This window comes from Oenanthe melanoleuca, chromosome 7 (genome assembly GCF_029582105.1).
Source record: "Oenanthe melanoleuca isolate GR-GAL-2019-014 chromosome 7, OMel1.0, whole genome shotgun sequence".
Taxonomy (NCBI): domain Eukaryota; kingdom Metazoa; phylum Chordata; class Aves; order Passeriformes; family Muscicapidae; genus Oenanthe; species Oenanthe melanoleuca.
Genome location: NC_079341.1, coordinates 18,116,879 through 18,137,583, shown reverse-complemented (window position 1 = coordinate 18,137,583; position 20,705 = coordinate 18,116,879). Strand labels below are relative to the sequence as shown.

Below are 20,705 nucleotides of genomic sequence, written 5' to 3'. Positions count from 1 at the left end.
GATTTAATCTGAAAGGGGACTGAAGAGGCAAGCTGAAAAAGCTTGCCTTGGAGGAAGAGACTAGAGTAGTGTTTCAGAGTAAAATAAAGCTGACAGGAAATATTTTCCAATGTAAACCCCAGGAAAATAAAACCCGGAGAAGAATGATGCAGGATGTTCCAAGCTGCAGGAATAGGATAGGGATAACTAGATATAAGTAGGAGACAAATAAGAATGGAAACTAGAATCATTAGATCAGCCTGGGTCATGAATGGTCGGTAAAATGAAGAAAGATGAAATTTGCAAAACATTTCAAAGGGATTATTTGGCATGGTACTTGAAATAGCAAAAGTTCATAGGAAAATAGCAGTGACTGAGGGTGGTATAGGAAGGTGTTCAACTTAGTGTTCTTACTGGCAGCAGTCAAAGTAGCAGCTTAACTACTTAATTTTTGAGTGACTCAGGCATCTTGGCTCCTTTTTGTTTTTTTGAGGACTCTGAGGCTTGCTTAGCAGCATCAGGACAAAAAAGAGATCTGTACTTTAGCATTTGTTTTGAGCAGGGTTTGTGATTCACAAAAAGGTTGTTGAAAAATGAAAATACAGGTAAAAATTAGGCTGTGAGGAAGCAGCAGAGAAATGTGACAAGGATAAGTCAGTTTGAGAGCAGCTTTAAAGTAGACTCACTGAAAATGAATAATTGTTGTTTAACCTAATCAATATTGTTTCATACTTACAAATGTAGACTCTCAGAAACTGAAACACTGAATACAAGCATACCAATAAAAGATAAATAAGGCAGGATAGTGTTAGTATGCTTAAAGCTGCCTGTTACCAAACACTTAAGTTGCCTAAAGTCTGCTTCTGTTGTGCTGAAATAAATTGTGTTGTGTGCTAGCAGAATGAATCAGATTTGAAGCTTTTGTACTGAACTACCTTTACATCTGTGATTCTAAGCATTAACATGTCTTGTTTTCAACTTCCAGTGCACAACTGAACAAAATCTAGTTCAAATAGAATTGCGGAGTTCTTTCTACACATATGATTAGATTATTATGATCTAGCTGAAAACTTGACTCTTGAAACAAGCTCAGTTAGAATATCACAAAACAACAGAATCACTCAGTCAACTAGGTGGAAAAGACCTCTGAGATCATTGAGTCCAACCTATGACCAACTATGTCAACTAGACTGTGGTGCTGAGTGCCACATTCAGTCTTTTCTTAAGCACTTCTGGGAATTGTGCCTCCACCACCTCCCTGGGCAGTCCATGCCAATGTTTAATCACCCTTGCTGTGAAGAAATTCTTAATGTCCAGCCTAAGCCATCCCTGACACAGCTGAAGACTATGACCTCTTGTCCTGGTTCAGATTGCCTTGAAAAAGAGGCTGACCCCCACCTGGCTACACCCTCCTTCAAGCAAGTTGTGGAGAGTGAAAAGGTCCCCTTGGTCCCCTCTAAGCTAAACACCCCAGCTCTCTCAGCTGCTCCTCACAGGACTTGTGCTCCACACCCTTCACCAGCTTCATTGCCCTTCTCTGGACCTATTCCAGGGCCTCAATGTCCTCTGAACTGAGGGGCCCAGAACTGGACACAGCACTTGAGGTGTGACCTCACCAGAGCCGAGTACAGGGGGACAGTCATTGTCCTGGCCTTGCTGGTCACACTGTTGCTGATACAGGCCAGATGCCATTGGCTTCCTTGGCCATCTGGGCATGCACTGGATCAGTTCAGCTGCTGTCAACCAGCACCCCCAGGTCTCTTCCCACTGGGCCACTTTCCAGTCACTCTGCCCCATGCTGCAGTGCTGCATGCTCAATCCCCTCATTCAGATCATCAGTAAAGGTATTAACAGGGCTGGGGCCAACAGTAATCCCTGGGGGACACCTCTAGTGATCCAACACCCACTGGACACAGCCCTGTTCACCACCACGCTCTGGGCCTGGCCATCCAGGCATTCTTAACCCAGTGAAGAGTGCACCTGTCCAAGCCATGTGCTGCCAGCTTTTCCAGGAGTCTGCTGTAGGAGATTGTTTCAAATCAGATCAAGTCCAGGTAAACAACATCCACAGCCTTTCCCTCATCCACTAGGCAGATCACCTGGCCAAATAAGGAGGTCAGGTTTATCAGGCAGGACCTGCCCTTCCTGCTGGCTGATCCCTTGCTTGTCTGATATATGCCATGTGATCACACTCAAGATGATGTGCTTCATGTACAGATATATGTAAGTTTGGCCTAAATTTAGTTTTAAGAATGGAAATAGAAAAAGATAGCTGAAGTCAGAAAGAGCTGGAGAGATGCTGAAGATAATTTAAAACTGCAGGGAATATGCTGTTATATTTTGCTGATAACTGCTAAAAAAATTATACTGGTGAATGTATACTTATATTTTAGAAGGAACAATTAAAACAGCACTAATCCTTTGAAGGATTAGGTGTTGAAATATGACATGACACATGAGTAGGAAAAGCTGTGATATTGTGGTAAAGATATATGAATTCTGTAATAATGAGTTAACTGGAGGTGAAATCTTGGGTCTGCTTTCCTATTTTCAGAGATATTTCAGATGTCACAGTATTATTTAAAGCTGTCTCAACTCTGTGTTTCTCTTTCTCCTGCTGAATCAAGGCATTCTTCTGGGATGAAATTCAGTATATCTGAGGATCAGAATAAATTTCCAAAGTGTTAGAACAGTAGGTGACTAGCTTAAATTGTGCTTCTTTTCCTAATGTTTCTTGGTATTCTTTTTAAACTTTAAATCTGATTGTGTGTGTGTGGAATAAGTCTAATCCTGAAACAATTAATAACATTTGCATTGTTTCGGTACAAAATTGCATGTCTGCATAATCTAATGAAAAATGAAGAAAACTAGCTGGTAAAAAAGCACACCAATAAGTAACTTGCATTAATGTAATTTTAAAATATACAAAGAGAAAAAAAGATTTTGCAAAAACCTCACAGCAACTTTTCTGCTGAAATCAATATTTATTCCAATAAGGACTGTATTCAGGTCTTAGATTTTGGGAAAAAATAATTTAATTGTAAATACATTTAATGTGTAGTTAAATGCTGACCTGGAAAAACGGCATAGAAGATATAATCACATCAGTAACCTGGGTTTATTGAATCATAGAATCATAGGCTTGGGTTGGAAGGGACCTTAAAGGTCATCTATTTCCAAGTCCCCTGCCCTAGGAAGGGATACCTTGCACTCGACCAGGTTGTTCAGTGCTTCATCCATCCTGACCTTAGAGACTTTCAGGGATGGGACATCCACAGCTTCTGTGGGCAGCCTGTTTCAGTGCCTCACCACCCTCACAGTAAAGAATTTTTCCTGATATCTAATTTAAACCTACTCTGTCTCAGTTTGAACCCATTCCCTCTTATTTTGTCACTACACGTTCTTGTAAAAAGTCCCTCTCCATCTTTCTTTTCATGTTTTTAATTAACTCTAAACAAGTACAATGATCATTCCCATGAAGCAATTTAGTCTAGTCTCATCTTGTCATATTTCAGCCTATTCTATTTGTTACCCCTTTGCTTGCATCAAGAGATTCAAGGTCAATTATCTAAAATTAACTTTTCACAAATGCACATTTTCACTACACTTTTAATTGCCACCTAAGCCAGGAATTTTGTACATTCTGATTTTTAATGAACTATAGGACTCTGCCACATAGTATAAATAGGGTATAGATTTTAAGAATGTATATATACTTCCTTTTCTGCCTGAAAGTCATTTGAAAACAGTTGTATAGTGCAAAAGTATGCTTATTTTGTGATGATACCTTCTCTAATAAGGAAAGTTTTGAAAATATTTTAACGTCTGTTATTATACTGTGAAAGTATAATAACAAATATTGTATAGTTAATGATAAGAGATGATTAAATTAGCTCTTATTACAGTTTTTCAGTTTTATAGTCTTTTTACCTTGTAAATTACAGTACATGAGATAAGATTAAAAGCATAATTTACAAAAAAAACCCCAAACAAGTGTCCTTAGAATAAAACTTTACAGATGGAAATAGACAAATCTGCTGCTGCTTTTATAGAACTTATGTGTATTTGGCATCATGATTAATCAACAGTGAAATATTTGAAAATTCCACACATTTAAAGGGTAAAAATAATAAATGCAATAAATAAATGTTAAAGATAAGGTAAGTAGCATTAAATAATTTGTCACATAGGTGATACTATATTAAGCCTAGGTGAAAAGGAATTTCCCTCTTGACATACATTATGAAATTACATCCTGTTTTTGAGGAGGTTATGGTGCTGGGACACTGCAGTGTGCTGGCAATTATTTTTAGGAAATATTAGCTGTCCTCTCGAAATGCAGCACTGGGTTTGAGTGCAGTGCTGTGGTTCATGTGGAACTAGGTATAGGCACACCAGAGAGGAGCTACGGAAGTGTAAGTGTGGGAAGGCATGGGGGGAAGAGTGGGAACAATTGCTCTAAATAGATAGGGCAGGACTGCATGGATGAACTGAGGCACACAGAAGTGAAGTGATTTTCTTAAGAACTTACAGCAGGTCAGTGGCAGAATGTGGGCTAGAATTAAGTCTCTAAAGGCTGCCCATGATTGAAATGCCTGTGACTTTGAGATGCCACCTTCTGAGAGCTGAGAGATAATTTTTAAAATATTTCTTTTTCTGAATACAGATTGTTATTTCTTTAAAGAAATGAAGGAAATTGCCTTTTCTGTCCTGATTTTTCCCCTGCTTTCTTCTTTTTCTGTGACTCTCAAATCAAAGCTTTAACAAACTGCTATAGTAAGGAGTTACACTGAAGTTGCTTAAAGTCCATACAGAAAGCAGTGGATTTAAAAGGCTGGATTGGAGTACAGAGGTTTCAAACTTTAAAGGACATTACATACAATAGAGTCAGAGAGCACAACAGGACAGCACCAGCAAGCTCTCCCTCAAAAGCAGAGTCTAGCAGAATGCATCCCCTCCTCCTTTGCCTCCAGGAGAGCTGACCTCCATCTGGGCTAGCATGGCAGGTGAAGAGTACATGGCAGCTGTACAGGAAACCTCAGGGAACATTGTCAGTAACATTGATGACATAGCCGTAAAGGGATGTGGAGGAGCTGCTTCTATTTTGTTTTGACTGCTATGGAGGGGTTGTAAAGCTTTCATGTAGGGTGTTTAAAGATTTAAAAGACAAATCAAAACAACAAGTCCAAAATATCAGAGAAAATCAGTTTAATACCACGTGGGTCGGCACTGTGTTGCCTACATGAAATATATTTTCTTAGAAGGGTGGAGTTGGCTCTTAGTTTTTGCTTTCTTTGTGAAGGACCATTTGAAAATCTGTGTGACGTGTAGTATATATACTTACTAGTCAGAAGTAAATCTGTGGATTAGAAGCAAAATGTATCAATTATATTATGAGCAGTATTGAGTTTGTGATGGTCTCATGGTATAAAAGCAAGATTTGTGCTCATAAAAGCCTATCTGTTTTCCCTTACTTTATCATTTGGTCCAATAAAAGGTATTACGTTTCCCTACAAATGTAGCCTGTTGCCAGAGCAGTCTAATGATCTCAGGAATATTTCTCTTGGTTGAGTTAAAAATAAAAATTGATTACTCACAGCTGGTAAAATATAGCTACTTGACATATAATTAATTTACAATGAATCAATATTAACTGATTAATTAGTCAACATTTATAACAGCATAATAATTTTCTGATATACCATGGAAATATTTGTATAATGGTACAAAATAAGGAACTCAAATCCAAAAAAGAAAATACAGGAATATGCAACCAATTTCAATCACAAAATTGTTTGTTTTTTTTTTTTTTTTTTTTTTAAATATATGAATGTGCTTGAAGAGCAGAAGGAAAAGAGGAAAAGAGGAAGTGATGGAAAGATAAGAGATAGATAAATATCACTTTGGTTTGTCTAATTTAGTATCCTCAGTGCTCCTCCATGATATCATGAAAGACTTTTTTGGTTTTGGTACATAGGGATTAGAAGAATATTTAATATTATATTTCCAATGTATCAAATGAAGTTGGGCTGTATAGTGTCAGGTGGAGCCCAGAAGTCCAGTTGGCTTATTTCACATGACTGGCACAGCTGGCAATCTCATTTTCCTTGCAGTAAGGTTAACAACTTAGTGCCACGTTTGTTTTCCATGCGCAGTGCTTCTCAGCTGTGCTTACACACCACATAAGCTGCTTAGTTGGCTCTGTCAGCTGAGCCCAGCACCGCCTCACTCCAGCAGCAGCAGCCTTGCTAACTCCAGCTCCTTCCTGCGCGTGGTCAGCAGCGCTAATTGTGCAGCAGTCATCTCCAGGTAGCACATCTGCACTATTATTAGCATATGCTTGCAGCTCTGCTTTGTACAGACACTATGTACTGAGGCAAAGTGAAAGTAAGTTCATGTCTAATAATTCTGGGTAAACTTAAAAGGGTTTGATGTAATTTGCTTCCCTTAAACATGTGTATAGCTTCCTCTCTTTGCACAAGTCGTTACGACCACTGTCCAAATAATAGGTAGTTCTCTGCATTAACTGCTCTCCTTCTTATGAATCCACCTTTGATCTGCTGCTGCACTTGCTCAGCAAGTTCAGAGAAATATTTGTATTAATTTCAGAAGCAGAATTGTATGCTTGAATATAAAATTTTCTTGTCAGGTGTAAGTAATCTTCTGTATCTCTGTGAATTTTTGTCTTTCTGTACAAGTTAAAAATCACACAGAATGCCTAGGCACTGACTTCTCTAAATTCCTTCCACTTAGTGTGACTGATTTGTTTATGTACTATTTTTCCAGACCTGTGAATTCTCTGTCACCTCATTATGTACCAGTGTGACCCTCAGCACAATTAGTGTTGATGACTACCATCACACTTTCTGTTCCTGTCTGGTGTTTGAATGCTTTTCAACCTACGGCAGTATGACTGGGCATGAAATAGTGATGAAATTACAACTAAAACAAAAGATGACAACCTGTCTCCTTAGCAACCCCAGCCACTTTGTGCATGCAGCCCCCCCATGCTGAAGTGAAAGACTTGGTGTTTATTCCCATGGTTACTAGCAAATCTCAAGATTAGCTACATCACCCCCTGAAGCTTTGCCATGAACATAATGTTTACAGTAAAGCAAACAGTCTTCCATTTCACTTTTACAAGCAGGAGAGGATTTTGATGTATATAAAATCAGTGCAAATGTGCTGGTTTTGCACAAGGAAGAGAAAGGGAATAACATGTTCTTCAGTTTCAGATCATATCTTCTGGGCTCTTTGTCTTCATGCTCCACTGGGCAGAGCAGGCCTCTGGGTGGTACTCAGTGCTGAGTGGTACTCTCAGCTCCAATAAAAAGTAGAGATATTTTAAAAAAAAAGGCGTTTGATTTTTTCTATCTCACAATTATATAAGAAAATGAAATTATCAGGCCTCTGAAACAGGGGCGTTTTAAAGCACTCTGCTTGAGCTGTGTAGAAGCTGTCTACTGTCCATATTTCATGAGATAGAGTGATCTCTGTGATGAGATCAATGCTATAGTGAACATTTTGAAGGACTAAAAATTATTCCGGAGCTTTTATTTAAGAAAAACACCAGATTAACTAACAAAGCTCTGCCTCTTCAAATTGGAGGAAAACATCTCAGAATCCTCTTGTGCGGTGCTAATTTTCATTTTCCCCCTTTCTCTGGCATACTAAGTGGAAAAATTGAGGAGAAAGACTGATCTCAACTCGTGTCAAAACATTGATAAAAAATTTGGAAGAGTCTTCATTTTTCCTGACTGATTTGCTCTAGGAAAAGGAATTAACTGATGTGCAACTTAATGCAAACTTCTCCCTGAATATTTCAGTATTATTTTAACTGTTTTCAACACCCCTGATTTCTGATTAAAAAAGAAAAAAAGATGAGTGCACTACAGTGGGGTCACAAGTCTGAGATAAGAGACAGACAATTTCTATGGGCCTGTTGGATAGAATCACTACCAGAGTCAATAATACCTTTGTTAGGTTCAGTTTATGAAGAAAGTAATTAAGAGGCTAAGATGGAATCAGTAGCTTGTCGAGGAAAGGTTTTTTTACAACAGCTACTCGTGTTGCAGACTTGCATGTTGCAATCTGTGCAAAGTGTCGTTCCAAACTGCAACCCTAACACAGGAATTCAGAAGTAATACAGAAGTTAGAAAAATATAAAATCTCTTCTAGAACATAGATACAGCCACCCTAGGACATGTTATTTTTTTATCTGAAGTACAAATTATTAAAGATACTTTGGAAACTATACAAAAAAACATGTAAATTTATACTAGTAATATATGGAAAGCAAACAGATTTTCAAAGTAATGGTTTAATTGGTGAGATTTGGAAAGATAAACTTGAGACACAATTCCAAATCATAATAAAATGCAGTGAAGCTGCAGTTTTTGTGTCATCCCTTTGTAAAGATAAGGGCTAAATTTAAACTTTGGTTTGAATCTCACATTTAGATTTAGCTGACATGAATAGTCAGCATATTAGAATGTGATTGGTGAGATGGCTGGAAGTGTAAAATAATTCTGATATCCAAGGAGAGATTCCTGCTCACTTCCCTTTTTCTTAGACAAGGTACATGGTATGTTACCTAAGATTTTTTAAACGATTCAAATGCAATAAATACAAACCAAAACAAAAACCAAACAACAACAACAGAAAGGCAGAAATTACTGATGGAATTGCCTTATCTAAAAACCAGCTGTGCAAATTGGTCTATCCTCATGAATAGTCATAGAAGTTAATAAGAATAACATAAATAGGGTTCTCTGCTATTATAATAGGTCTCTGTAAGTTGTTCTTTCAAAAAAAGAATTTAGTATTGATGTTCTTTGTATAGATATTTGAAGCATCCCATGGAGCTTGATGTATTTAAAAAATAAATAGAAAGAGATTGTTTTTAAAGACAACAAACCTAAGAGAAGTTCTAATTTACTGTTACCTTTTTGTGGTGTTTTGTCTGTCTGGTATATACAGGCAAAAATTATATGAATTTGATAGCTGCATAGCATTTTAGACATGACTCAAAAAAGTACTTTCATGTTATATTGGATGACATGAATTGTAAATTGGATTAAAATGTTGGTTTCTCCTCTTCTGATAGGTCATTGCTTGTGAACAGCAGTATGACTACTCCTATGATGCTCGATGTGACGTATGGTCCTTGGGAATAACAGCTATTGAACTGGGGGATGGAGACCCTCCTTTATTTGACATGCATCCGGTGAAAACCCTTTTTAAAATTCCAAGGTATGGCACTAGATGGCTCTCTTCACTCACTAGTTTGTTCAAAGGCAGTCTAGTCTAACAAGAAATATTTGGCAAATGTTTGTGCTTCAATTCCTGAGAATGTCTTCTACAAAAAGACAGGAAAAAGCTGTGATGTTAAAGATTTTTTTTTAGTCTGTATTTTACAGTAATTTTTATTTAGAACTCCTTGAAATTATAGAGACTTAGTTATATTATTCTTACCTTAGAATATAAAATCATATAATATCCAGGTACCTTCCTTCTAATAGAACTTTTATTAGTTACTATTGATGAAAATGTTTATTTCAAATGGAGAAGCCAACATTTGCAACTGTTAAATAATATTTTCAAGTATTATTACCCTAGAGTCTTAGGCTTGTTTCACTGTAAAAGAAAAGCATACAATTTTGACAGTGCTATGAAGCAGTTCTGGCAGTTTCAGCAAACTGTAGTCATAATTTATTTTTTCATTTACCTGAGGATGTTAAAATATTAAGATTTGGATTTTCATCCATGGAAAATCCAATATGAATTAGATTGGACGTGAAAAAGGGTTATAAATTTATTTCTATATATAATTATGTAAATTAGCTATATTATTTCATACTGTATTGATTTTATTTGTTTTCATTTCATTGAGTCTTCCTGCATAGGTTGAGACTGACAGTGTAAAATAGAGTTTAGCAATAGAACAGTTGTAATAATAGAAATTGTCCATCATTGATTAGACTGGCATGTACCAGTCTTTTTCACATTTTGGCTAATAAAGAATTATCACTGAATTAACAGTTTAAAACCTTCAGCAATACAAGTGTTTGACCTTTTGTTATCTACACAGTTATCATAGGCTTTTAAAATTTCATCTGATTGCAATTTGCATTTCTGATTAAGTCTATTTATATGCAGATGCAGTTGTGCTGGTTCTGGCTCATACAGTTATCTCCTTCTCCCCAGCTCAGACATGAATCACCACAATTCTTTCCAAAATTATTCATACTGAAGCAGCAGTTGATTTTGTTGCCTTTTCATGAGTGTAAAATGGGTCCGGGGAGTTAAGGCTTCAGATTACTAAAACAATATCTAAAAATTTTATGGGTGCTCAAAATAGTTTAAAACCCAGAAATGAGACCAAAAGTAAGAGCAAGCAAGATACATAAAGTGGTATTTGATTTCTGTCTACATATTACCTCTTTCTCTATGTGCTGTTGCATCTCTGTATGACTTAGCAAAACAAAGATGAATTATCTATCTGATTAATCAAATAATGTGTACTTTTACCAAATGGAATAGTACCAATTTTTAAGTAGAGATATTTTCCTGTGCTGTGTATTATATGAGCTATATAGCCCTGCTGCTTCTAACTATGCATTCTTATTAGGTGAAGTGAACTATGATGAGTGCTGGATGGTATAAGCACTTGGGATATAGGAGACACCGCTTCTCTCCTGGTACTTGTTTGAAATCAATTCAGAGGGATAGCAAATATGACAGTGAAGGTGCATTCCCCTCTTAGAGTACCTTGACATATTTTTAACAGCCTTTTCAACATGAGCATTGAGGCTCTTCTCAAAAAAAAAGTGGTTCTTCTAAGCGCTGGATGTTGAGTGTCCAGCAGTGACATATAGAAGCATTGGAGCTCACCTTCTGAGACTGTTCAGTCCAAAATCCTCTGAGCACAGTTATGATGTGACTGTGGTTCCCTGCAGTCAAGCTCCATTTTATCTGGAAGGGCAAAAAGCTTCTGCAAATAACAAACAATAAATGTAATGGGTAATAACAAGCAGTAAACATAATGGGCTATTGATTAATTGATTTTTGTATGTGGTTTCTGTATGTGTTCTCCCAGGATCATTTTTTGTTGATTGAGCTGATTTGACTGCAGTTTGGAGAAGAGGTGGCATTGCTATTTACATTAAAAGACACTTAAACATCACTCAGAGAGTTGTCAAGAATTAATTCCTTCTTTGCTTACATTCTTGACTCCAGTTGATCTGTATCTTTCTATTTATACTGCATTCTGTGTACTTGACTGGTCTGTTTTCTGTGTTGCTAGTTTCTTTACATTAGCAGAAAACTTTGCACTGGTTTTCAAGTTGTCTTATCAAACACTGTTTAATAATCTGTTTTAATGATTATTTTAAAATGTTAGTAATGGCAAAATTGCCACAACTAGATACTAGAAATCTCTGTGTGTGTTTCTGTAGACTTCTTCCATTCTCAAATAGTTAAGCTTCTATGTCAGTTTAAGCACTGGCTTTTTTCTAGTGAGAGGCAATTGGGCTTTTAGCCTTGGCACTGAGTTTCAACACAGTGAGCAGCAGAACTAGACCTTAGTCTTAAATGAGTGTAATTTAAATCAATGAGTCTTTACTTTGACTTTATAGGATTTGAATCAATCATTGGATGAATAATTTTGTGCTGGCAGTCAGAGCAGTTGCATACCCTGAAGATTTTTGGAGATGTCTTCTTGTTTAGAACTAAAGTCACGGACTTCTGTTAAACTTACTGTCTCCAGATTCATGTCTGCATTATTTAACTTGGACCAGGGATGGACCAATCTCCAGATTGAATAGCTCAGAGATTGGCAAAGGAGCACATATGTAGATACACCATGGAGTCCCAAGATGTGTTATATGGCATTGTGGGAAGAGAAGGACACTTATGCCCATTTAAATTCAGATTTTCTATCTGAATGTTGTGTCAAGCAACATAAAATGTGATAGGAGATGGAATTTATCTCAACAAAATAGCTTATTTGTAGAGGACAGGTGAACTTTCAGAAATCACCGAGTACTTCAACTTGGGCATGAGAAAAAAGGTGATCCCACTATGCTGCACTTCCCTCAAAACCTGACTAGTGTTTCACAACAGGAGATGGCAGATGCTAAGTGGTTTTGAAAACACATTGGATTTTTTAAGGTATCTAAGTATTAACTTCATACTTTTGATAGTATGGCCTGATCTGTGAGCCAGATGTTTAAGCATCTTCCTGTGGTTAAACACTTTTCTTGTCTTACAAAAAATGTAGCATCTGCAGCAAATGTCTGATAGCAAAAGTGGAGTGAAAAAGAAAATGGTATTATTAATTTTTAAGTCAGATATTTCATTAGACTCTTATTTCTACTTATGTAGATTTAGAAGAGAAGGGGATACAAGTTCCTGGACATTTTAGAAACCTTTCATTCATGAACATTTTGTTGTGTGAAGGTGCAGTAGCTTGGAAACAGTTGTGATAGCACATGCATGGGACTTTTCTTAAAACTGCTAATGAGAAGGAGGCATTATCTTAGAGCAAATGTTAATGTTCTGTTTTGCAATAACACACATATTCTCTCTCATCAAAATGGATTCTTGGACCTAACTAATAAATCTCCTGAAAAGGGACCTCCAGTGCCTAGAGATAAGAGATAAATCATACTGTGAAGACACTGAACCATGAAATTATTCTGTTAACATGTCATCTGCCTAGAACATCTTTTCAAATCTCCAACAGAAGGGTCTAAATTATGAAAGGAAGGTGGCCTAGTGAAGTTGGTGATTTGGGAGTTGATACTTTTAGCCTCTTCCATCTGCTGTCACTACTTAGGTGTGTCAGTTTTGACAAAAATATTACAAAATGAAAGATTCTCAGATACCATTGTACCTAAGCTTTTTAAAGTAAAATAGGTCCATAAATTCTTTGAACTATGTTATCCTGCAAGAAATGCTACATTATATCAGTACTATCTCTTAAAGTATCATGACAAATCACTGGCAATTATTTGAAATTTTGAAAAGTAATGAATGTAAAAAATGATGTGGCAAAGAGGAGATAAAGATGGTGTATTGTAGTCTAGAAAGGGTGGGTGGGGTGTATGTCCCAGTGTAAAGAGAGGATTTCAGATAATGTTGCAAAGATCCTGCTTTTCAGGATTTGTCTCTTTATAGATAGTCTTTTTTACAAGGAGGTGGTAAAGTGTAATTTTTCTAGGTTACACTGACAGCTGGCACTAAACCAAATTCTCCGCTCATGTCTATCACTCAAGTGTTCTTCTGAGAGCAGTGGAAGGCACATGTTTTAAAACTGATTGGAGATAAGAAATGGCTATTTGATTTTCTAACTCACGAAATCTGAAAATTAAGTGAAATTTCACTTTAAATTATTATGCTTCATTAATTCATGTTAAATAGCCGGGAGTGGAATAGAATTGAGCTTATGAGTAGTCATTGAATGGTGCAGTTCTCCACCTGTGTTGTATTGTGTTGAGACTGACTTGAGACACAAGTATGTGTTGTAGGACAATAAAGCTGAGAATTGATTGGTTTTGTAAAACAAAATCCAAAAGAATTAATTGTAGTAACTTAATATGAAGTGTTTAAAGTAATTTAAGGAATATGCTGAAGTTTTATGGTAAGTAATTTAACATTAGGAATAGAAGTTTCAGAGCATAATGTTGTTTATTTGTGAATAGAAATCTGAAGTGCAGTTACACTAAACTACTAAACATCATGTTCACCTTGGTGTCCACTGGAACCCCAGTTCCTCTGGTGCAAGGCTGCTTTCCTGGTGATCAGCCCCCAGAAAATACTGGTGCAGATCTCTGCACTGCTTTTGCTGAACTTCTGAGGTTCCTGTTGGCTCTATCTCCAGCCTGTTAAGGTTTCTTCCCTTTGGATGGCAGCACATCTCTGTGGTGTATCAGCCATTCCTCACAGGTTGGAAACATGGTGAACTTCCTGAGGGTGCACTCTGCCTCATCATTAATGAAGATGTTGAATGGGACTGGACCCTTTCTACCCCTGCAGTACACCTCTAGTGGTGGATGTAGGTGTTGGTCTGATTTGGCAGTGCATGTGTGAAGTCCACAGGCAAAACAATTTTGTGATGTGAGGACTAGGTGTTTTAGTATTGTTACTGTCACTTTGTCTCAGAGTATGCAGCAGTGCCAAAAGACTTCAGGGTAAGAAATCTGCCCTTATGTATAAGACTTATTCACAACTATTTAGTTCCTAACAGGTATATGAATTGATAAAAATGCATCCTTGGGTTTGACTATCAAATTCAAATAGATTTGTGCCAGGGTTTAACAGAGTAATGAGTAGCTTGTAGCACTGTTACTTTCTTTATATAATCTTTATTTAAAAAGCAGAGAGCTATTTCTAAGACTGCACCACGTATGCATCTATAACTGGGCTTTTAAGTCTGGCAGTAGATCTAGAAATTGAAGTGTATGCAGTTAGCAGCAGTATCATAGCAAAATGGGGCCTGTTTTCCATTTACCTTATGACATTGTAATATATTTGAGAAAGTAGTAGAATATTTTAAGTATTTTTATCTATAACATAAGACAATAGAGAATCAGCCCTAAAATTAAATCATCTTGGTGCAATTTCCCTCCTTTCCTTCCTTTAACTATTCAGTTATCACATAACTTATCTACAACTGCCTGTTTCTCATTGATTTTGTGTTTCTCTTCCTTTTTGTAAGTCATTTACAGATAGAATTTGATTTTGCAAATGCACTCTTTGTTCATATGTATTCATAGCCTAATTTCAGCAAGTAATTGTAATTTGTGTTCTGTGGCTTGCTGCTGAATAGTCTGTTGTAAGCCTTTACTGTTTCAGCTGTTAAGGAGGACTTCGCCTGCACAGTATGTTTCTGATTTTTGATTCATTAAGAGTCTCTCTTCCAACTGGCCTTCTCATGAATAGAAGGGTATTGTTTTATAGATATATTCTTTGGTGCTTATTTAAACTTGTTTTTAGGTATATTATTTGGTGCTTATTTAAAACAGACTGTTTCACCAAACATTTCCTGCCAGTATAGTTGTTACTCGAATACAGAAGAGCTAAAATGTAAGCAGCTGAAATGAATTCATCAGGAAACTCAAGTAATTGTGAAAATACACATGCTCAGCTTTCAACCATTTTCTGAGCAAATAAAAAAGAATCACTTCTGATGCTCTGTGTTACTCTCCATGCTGCACTCAACTGCCTCTGAACCCTTGGTAGGAGCCAAGATGCCTGACAGATGTTTTTAGTGGCTCCATATGCAGTTAATTTTGTGCATTAAATGCACATAAGCTGTTTTAGTCATCCAGTTTCTAAAGTAAATTATTACTTTTCAAAATGCGTTGCATAAGTAATAACTGACTGCTTAGATACTGTGAATGCCATTTTGTTTTGCTCTAGTGGAAAATTTCTTGCTGACAAGGTCAAGCCTTGCAGTCTGAGAGCAGTCATGTGATGAAAGGCACATCCAGCAGGAGAGATGGGAGATGGACATCTACTGTTGTCTCCTTCAGAAGTGAGGATTTGAAATATGGGCATAGCTGACCTACCAAGTCTTGCTTTTATAATTGTAGACTAAAATGATATTGCTTTTAGTGTGCTTTCAAAACTGCTCCCTGTTTCTTGACAGGACTACAGTAATTAACAGCATTGTCTGTAGTTGTCTTTTGGCAGTAATACTGTCAGCATAATCCTTACACAAAATACATACTGATTTTTAAGGAGATTCATGGTATGGTTCACAGTGAACTGGAAGTTGCAATGGAGAAGATGTAGGCTGGCTGCTCTATTTCTAGTGCAGAAAAATACTCGTGCTTTGCATTTAGAATGAGTTTGAAGATTGTGAGAAAATCTCACAATAGTTAACAACAAATTTTCCACCATTTACCCCAGAGAATAGCTTCCTTTCAGGTAGACAGCTCACATGTAATATTGCTTTGCCCTAAGACATTTAATGTCTGGGTATTATGATATGATTTATTAATATACTTTGTTATAGAGATAGATTCTTAGGATAAAAATAATTAAGATAATCTAGGAGTCAAGTTGCTCAGTAAAGAACTAGGTAGCTATATTTTCAACATATAAGCTTACATCATTACCAGAGGTTGCTGAGAGGCTGCTGATGCCTTAATAGATAAGGTTTAGATAGATTACCTGCGGTACTAAACAATTTACTGGGAACAGAAAATGGGCTTCCCATGCAGTCTAGAAATGAAACATCACAATTATTTGAGGTACTCTGTAACCTTGGAAACAATTGGGAGCAGTGACATCAGCAACAATTATGTGCTATTTTGTCTTCAGTTTATCACCAAGGTAACCAGGGCAGGTTTCCCTGCTTGAAATTTTAAGAATGCTATGGTCTGGTATTAAGTGAACATTCATGAAGCAGACTATTTAGGGTCTGTTAAAATTGCATTCTACTTCCCTTTTAAAATGATCCTTTAGGATTTAAATTGTGTAAACCCCTGTGTTTGTTTGGGTTTTTTCTTTTTCCCCCTCCTTTTTTTTCTATGCAACAGCTACAGGCAAATAACCCCTTAGTTACTGTGCTAAACTCTCTAAATACTGGAAAGAAGGAAAATGTATTTCCTTATCGATTCCCTTTACTAGGCTCCAAATACCAAGATACCAAATATTGCAACTGCACACAAAGGCTGCAAATGGCACGATGTTATTTTTGGGCAGAGGATTTAGCCACAATGGAGGACACATGATGTTCCCACACCTAACTTCCTTGTGGGGAGCTCTGCATTAAAGTCTAATTTCAGAAGAGCCTTGTATTTGGTGCTGCTAGAGGAAAATGCTGGATGAGTAATTCCCTTAGACTTCCTGGCTATCAAATATCAATAGTCAGCTTGCCTTACCCTGCCTTACCCTGTGCCACATGATAACCATCTTCATGCTCAGTCCAGAGAGGTGTTTGGTTTTTTGCAGTGGGTTTGGAAAAGATGATGTTTGAATTAAAGTTTTGTTGCATGGTAGAAAAACCTCTATTCCCCTTTTTAATTGCTTTCTGATTGGAAAATTATGTGGTGTCAGAGCCATAATGCTGACAGGTGGGTTACTCATACCATACAGTCTCTCGTGTGTGTGACTAAACTTTAGTGAGGGTTATTTTATATGAAATGGTGATATAGCTTATCTGTCAGTCATGGAGGAAAAAGAGGAGACTGCAAAAAAATTGCTTTTTTTTTTTGGAGTCTGGAACACTGTCTTGTGTGAAAGCCATATCAGTGTTGTAAGTTTTCATTCATAAAATGTTTATATTTTGCCTGCAATGTCTTACCTTGTCAAACATTTCCTTTTTTTGCATGTGTCTTTATCCTTAGATTGCTGCTCATGAAGAATACACACTTGTGTTCTGTTGAGTTATTGTGCACTTAACATGTGGTTTTGCAGGGCTGTTGGTGTGCAGGCAACTTGCCATACTTGTGCCTTGGAAATACAAGTTAGAACTTCATGTCTGAAGGAAAGTAATAACATTCTGCTCTGGATTGTAGTGCAATCCTAAGGAAGTGAAACTTCATTACATGCCATTAGCCTTGTGGGGTTCCAAAATAAACTTTATAGTCTATGGTTAATATCAGAGTTCAGTAGCCCACATCATTTATAATGAATTGAGCCAAGTAAATTGAATTATATTTTTGCATGAAAAAATATAATCTCTTCACATAGTTTGGTATTGCAGAGTGAATAAGACAACTTGTACATTTCACACTTCCAGAGACTTTCATGGGATGTAATCAAAAAACAGATGCCTTTTTTCTATTCGAAATAGAATATTGATGTTCATATTTATAAAGGAATTAACTCACTGGCTGATAGAAGCAGAAGAAAAAGAAAGTGAACTTTTTATGTATTAACCACATTCTAGCAGGATTGTAATTTTCCTTAGGATTGTAATGATGGTTATTTTTTTGTGATAAGAAGTCACCAAATGCCTACGTGCTTCGCTCTCTAAAGTAATTTTCAGAAATATGCAATAAAAAGTAATCACACTATTTGCAAACATATTTTGTGAAAAGGAGCTGTGCTTTGAAAGGTATTGATTTACTTGTTACAGTTATCAGTTTGATTAATGTTAAAATTTTATGGAGTATATTTAATCACTACTCATGATTAGTGCAGTAACAATGCACTACACATATCTGCACATTTACTATTAACAATTAGTAGCTTATATTTCTTTCCTATCAGAGATCTAGTCATAAGTTAGAACTCATAAAATTTTTAAAGAAATATTTATTGGAGCAGGCATTGGTTATAAATCTTTTTAACTGCCATATTCAGGGAGTTAATAATTATTTCAATGGGTTTATTTCATGATCATGAAACACCATTTAGATTTCTGTTGTACTGCAGCTTCTTGCAAGAGTTCCTACAGGAGGTGCAAATTTTCACAACTGTCATGAGGCCAAGGAAAAGCTCCCAGGCAAGACTCTAGACAGAGCATTCTCTGCAGAGAGGCCACATTTTACATGTGAACACACTGCAGTGTATTCAGATTAAATGACTTCGAGTGCTAGATTCTCAAATGTTACAGTGCTGTTTGAAGAAATAGCAAGCAGGGAATGGAGAAAGCAAAAAGAAGAGGGGGAAAGTGGTAAATAATGATGAAGGCCTTGTGAAATGGCTGTAAGTGGTTCTTTGCTAAGGTTCAGTATTTATATATGGCTAAATGCGATCTTGGGAGTGTAGGGATACAAAGTAATGGCCATGTTCAAGGGCTGGGTTTCACAGTGATGACTTTAATGATAACTAAAGAGTCCTTACTAAAAATTGACTGAAAATTAATTTGAAGTGTGAAGACCTGAGAAAATAAACCTTGAGAAACCTGAGCTGAACTCATAGATTATCCTGCTTTGAGCAGGAGGTTGGAGTTAAAGACCTTCTGAGGTCCTTTCCAGCATGTGCATGTCTGTGCTGTGGGGAAAAAAATGTTCACTTCACCCTTATGGGGGTTTTAGGAGGAACTTAAGTAGTAAACAGGGTAGTTTACTTAGTTACTCAATCTGAATAAACAATTACTGGATTAATTTGTCTTGTGTTGTTAGGAGCCCTTAAAAATTTGCATTGAAAGCATACAGGTATAAAGGTATAAAAGTTTTGAAGACTGAAAAAAACCTGGTAAAACTTACCAAAACCAAGGGAATTTTCCAAGGCAGGTGTAATTATTTTTACAAAGGTCCATAGTTGCTTTATTGAAAAAGTGTCAAAATTTCTATGTGTATCCAGAAAAAAGTTAGAGGCAATTTGAACATGGCCCTGCTTATCTCTAAAATATTAGATCTCTATGGAATAAGATCTTAGCAACTGGCATTTTAGTCTGCTTGGCAAATGAATGTTGAGATCCCATGAATGAAAGCTGTATTTATAAAAAAAAGAAAAAAGGTATGTCTGTAAAGAGAGAGGAAGCAACTCTTGTGCTCTTGCAAAGGGAGCACTCACTTTTCTTTCTGAGCAAACCTTTCTTCAGTAGCTTGGAGAGTGACAGGAGAAAGGAACATTTCATCTTTTGAGTGAGCTGGTATCTCTGCTTTGGCATCCAGCACCACAGTCTCTGAGAGCATTAAGAAAAAATAGTAACATCTTTCATCTTTCTGCCTGGTTGACTAAAGTGATTGACTCTATGCAGTTTAGTTTGGTTAAATTAGCTAAAATGTAACTGCTAGGTTTCTTCATTCTCAGTATAATTATATCAGATTCCCTCTTATCAGACTGTTCACATATTAGTACAAGTGCTAGATAAAGATGTTTTGAAATACAAAAAGGTGGATTCATTGAGCAAATTGATGATCAGTGATCTGTTGCTAACTCACAAACATGTCAGACTTTTAGAGCAAACTGCATCTGCTTGAACTATCTGGGGACACAAAAAGAACAGAAAACATCTATATATTGCAAACAAACAGAGATATGATTAGATGAAAGTATAATTTTCTTCTTTCTTTAGCCATTCTGTATATTATTTAAAGTTGAGTGCTCAAGTCATGTTAACAAGTATGTAATCACCTTAGTTACTCATAATTAATTACTGAGAAGAAATTCAGGAAGGAAGGAAGAATTGTGTTCCATATTATACCCTCTATTTTTATTGTAGGTGTATTTTTGCTTCCCTGTCCTAGTTTTGCCTTTGGGGAGTTTGGTTTGCTTGTCTTCATCTTTTTTTTTTTTGCCTCTCATTTTTACTTTTTTCTCTTCTCACTTTGTTAGTACTTTGATATTATTGATATCTTGATATAATTTGATGCTATTCCCAATCTTGGCATTGTCTTGTCTTTCCTTTTGCTAGGATGGTGCTTCTCATCTTCAAAATGTCCTGTGTCCTATGTCTGTCATTTACCATTGCGTCTTTCAGTTCTTCATTTTCTCTGAATTTTTAAACTGATCCAGAATATCCTTCTTTTCAGAGCTTACCATAGAATATTCAGCATGAGCTGTGAGTTAAACCTTGCATTAAAAGAAAAAAATAATTCTTTTGGATCTTCATGTGTTCCGTGATGTTTTATTATATCAGCCCTGTAGTGGGTTTTTTTTTTTGGTCTCTTATTGCATCACTAATTGCTTTGCTACACATTATGTCCATCATTAGTGGTTCTTACCTTAAATGTGTTTTAACTATCTTTATCCTTTCCTAGATTCCCTAGCTTATGTGAGTCAATATTTTTCCCAAAATTTTTCCGCGGCCTATCCGACTA

At 36.5% G+C, this 20,705-nt stretch overlaps 1 protein-coding gene across 1 annotated transcript in view; it reads left to right on the top strand.

Moving 5' to 3' along the window:
* Positions 1-20,705, top strand: part of MYO3B (myosin IIIB) — a 178,516-nt gene that overhangs the window by 26,146 nt on the left and 131,665 nt on the right. Inside the window, exon 7 of the mRNA XM_056496889.1 lies at positions 9,086-9,231. Within this exon, the coding sequence (XP_056352864.1) occupies positions 9,086-9,231 (146 nt within the window). The remainder of the gene's footprint in view (positions 1-9,085; positions 9,232-20,705) is intronic.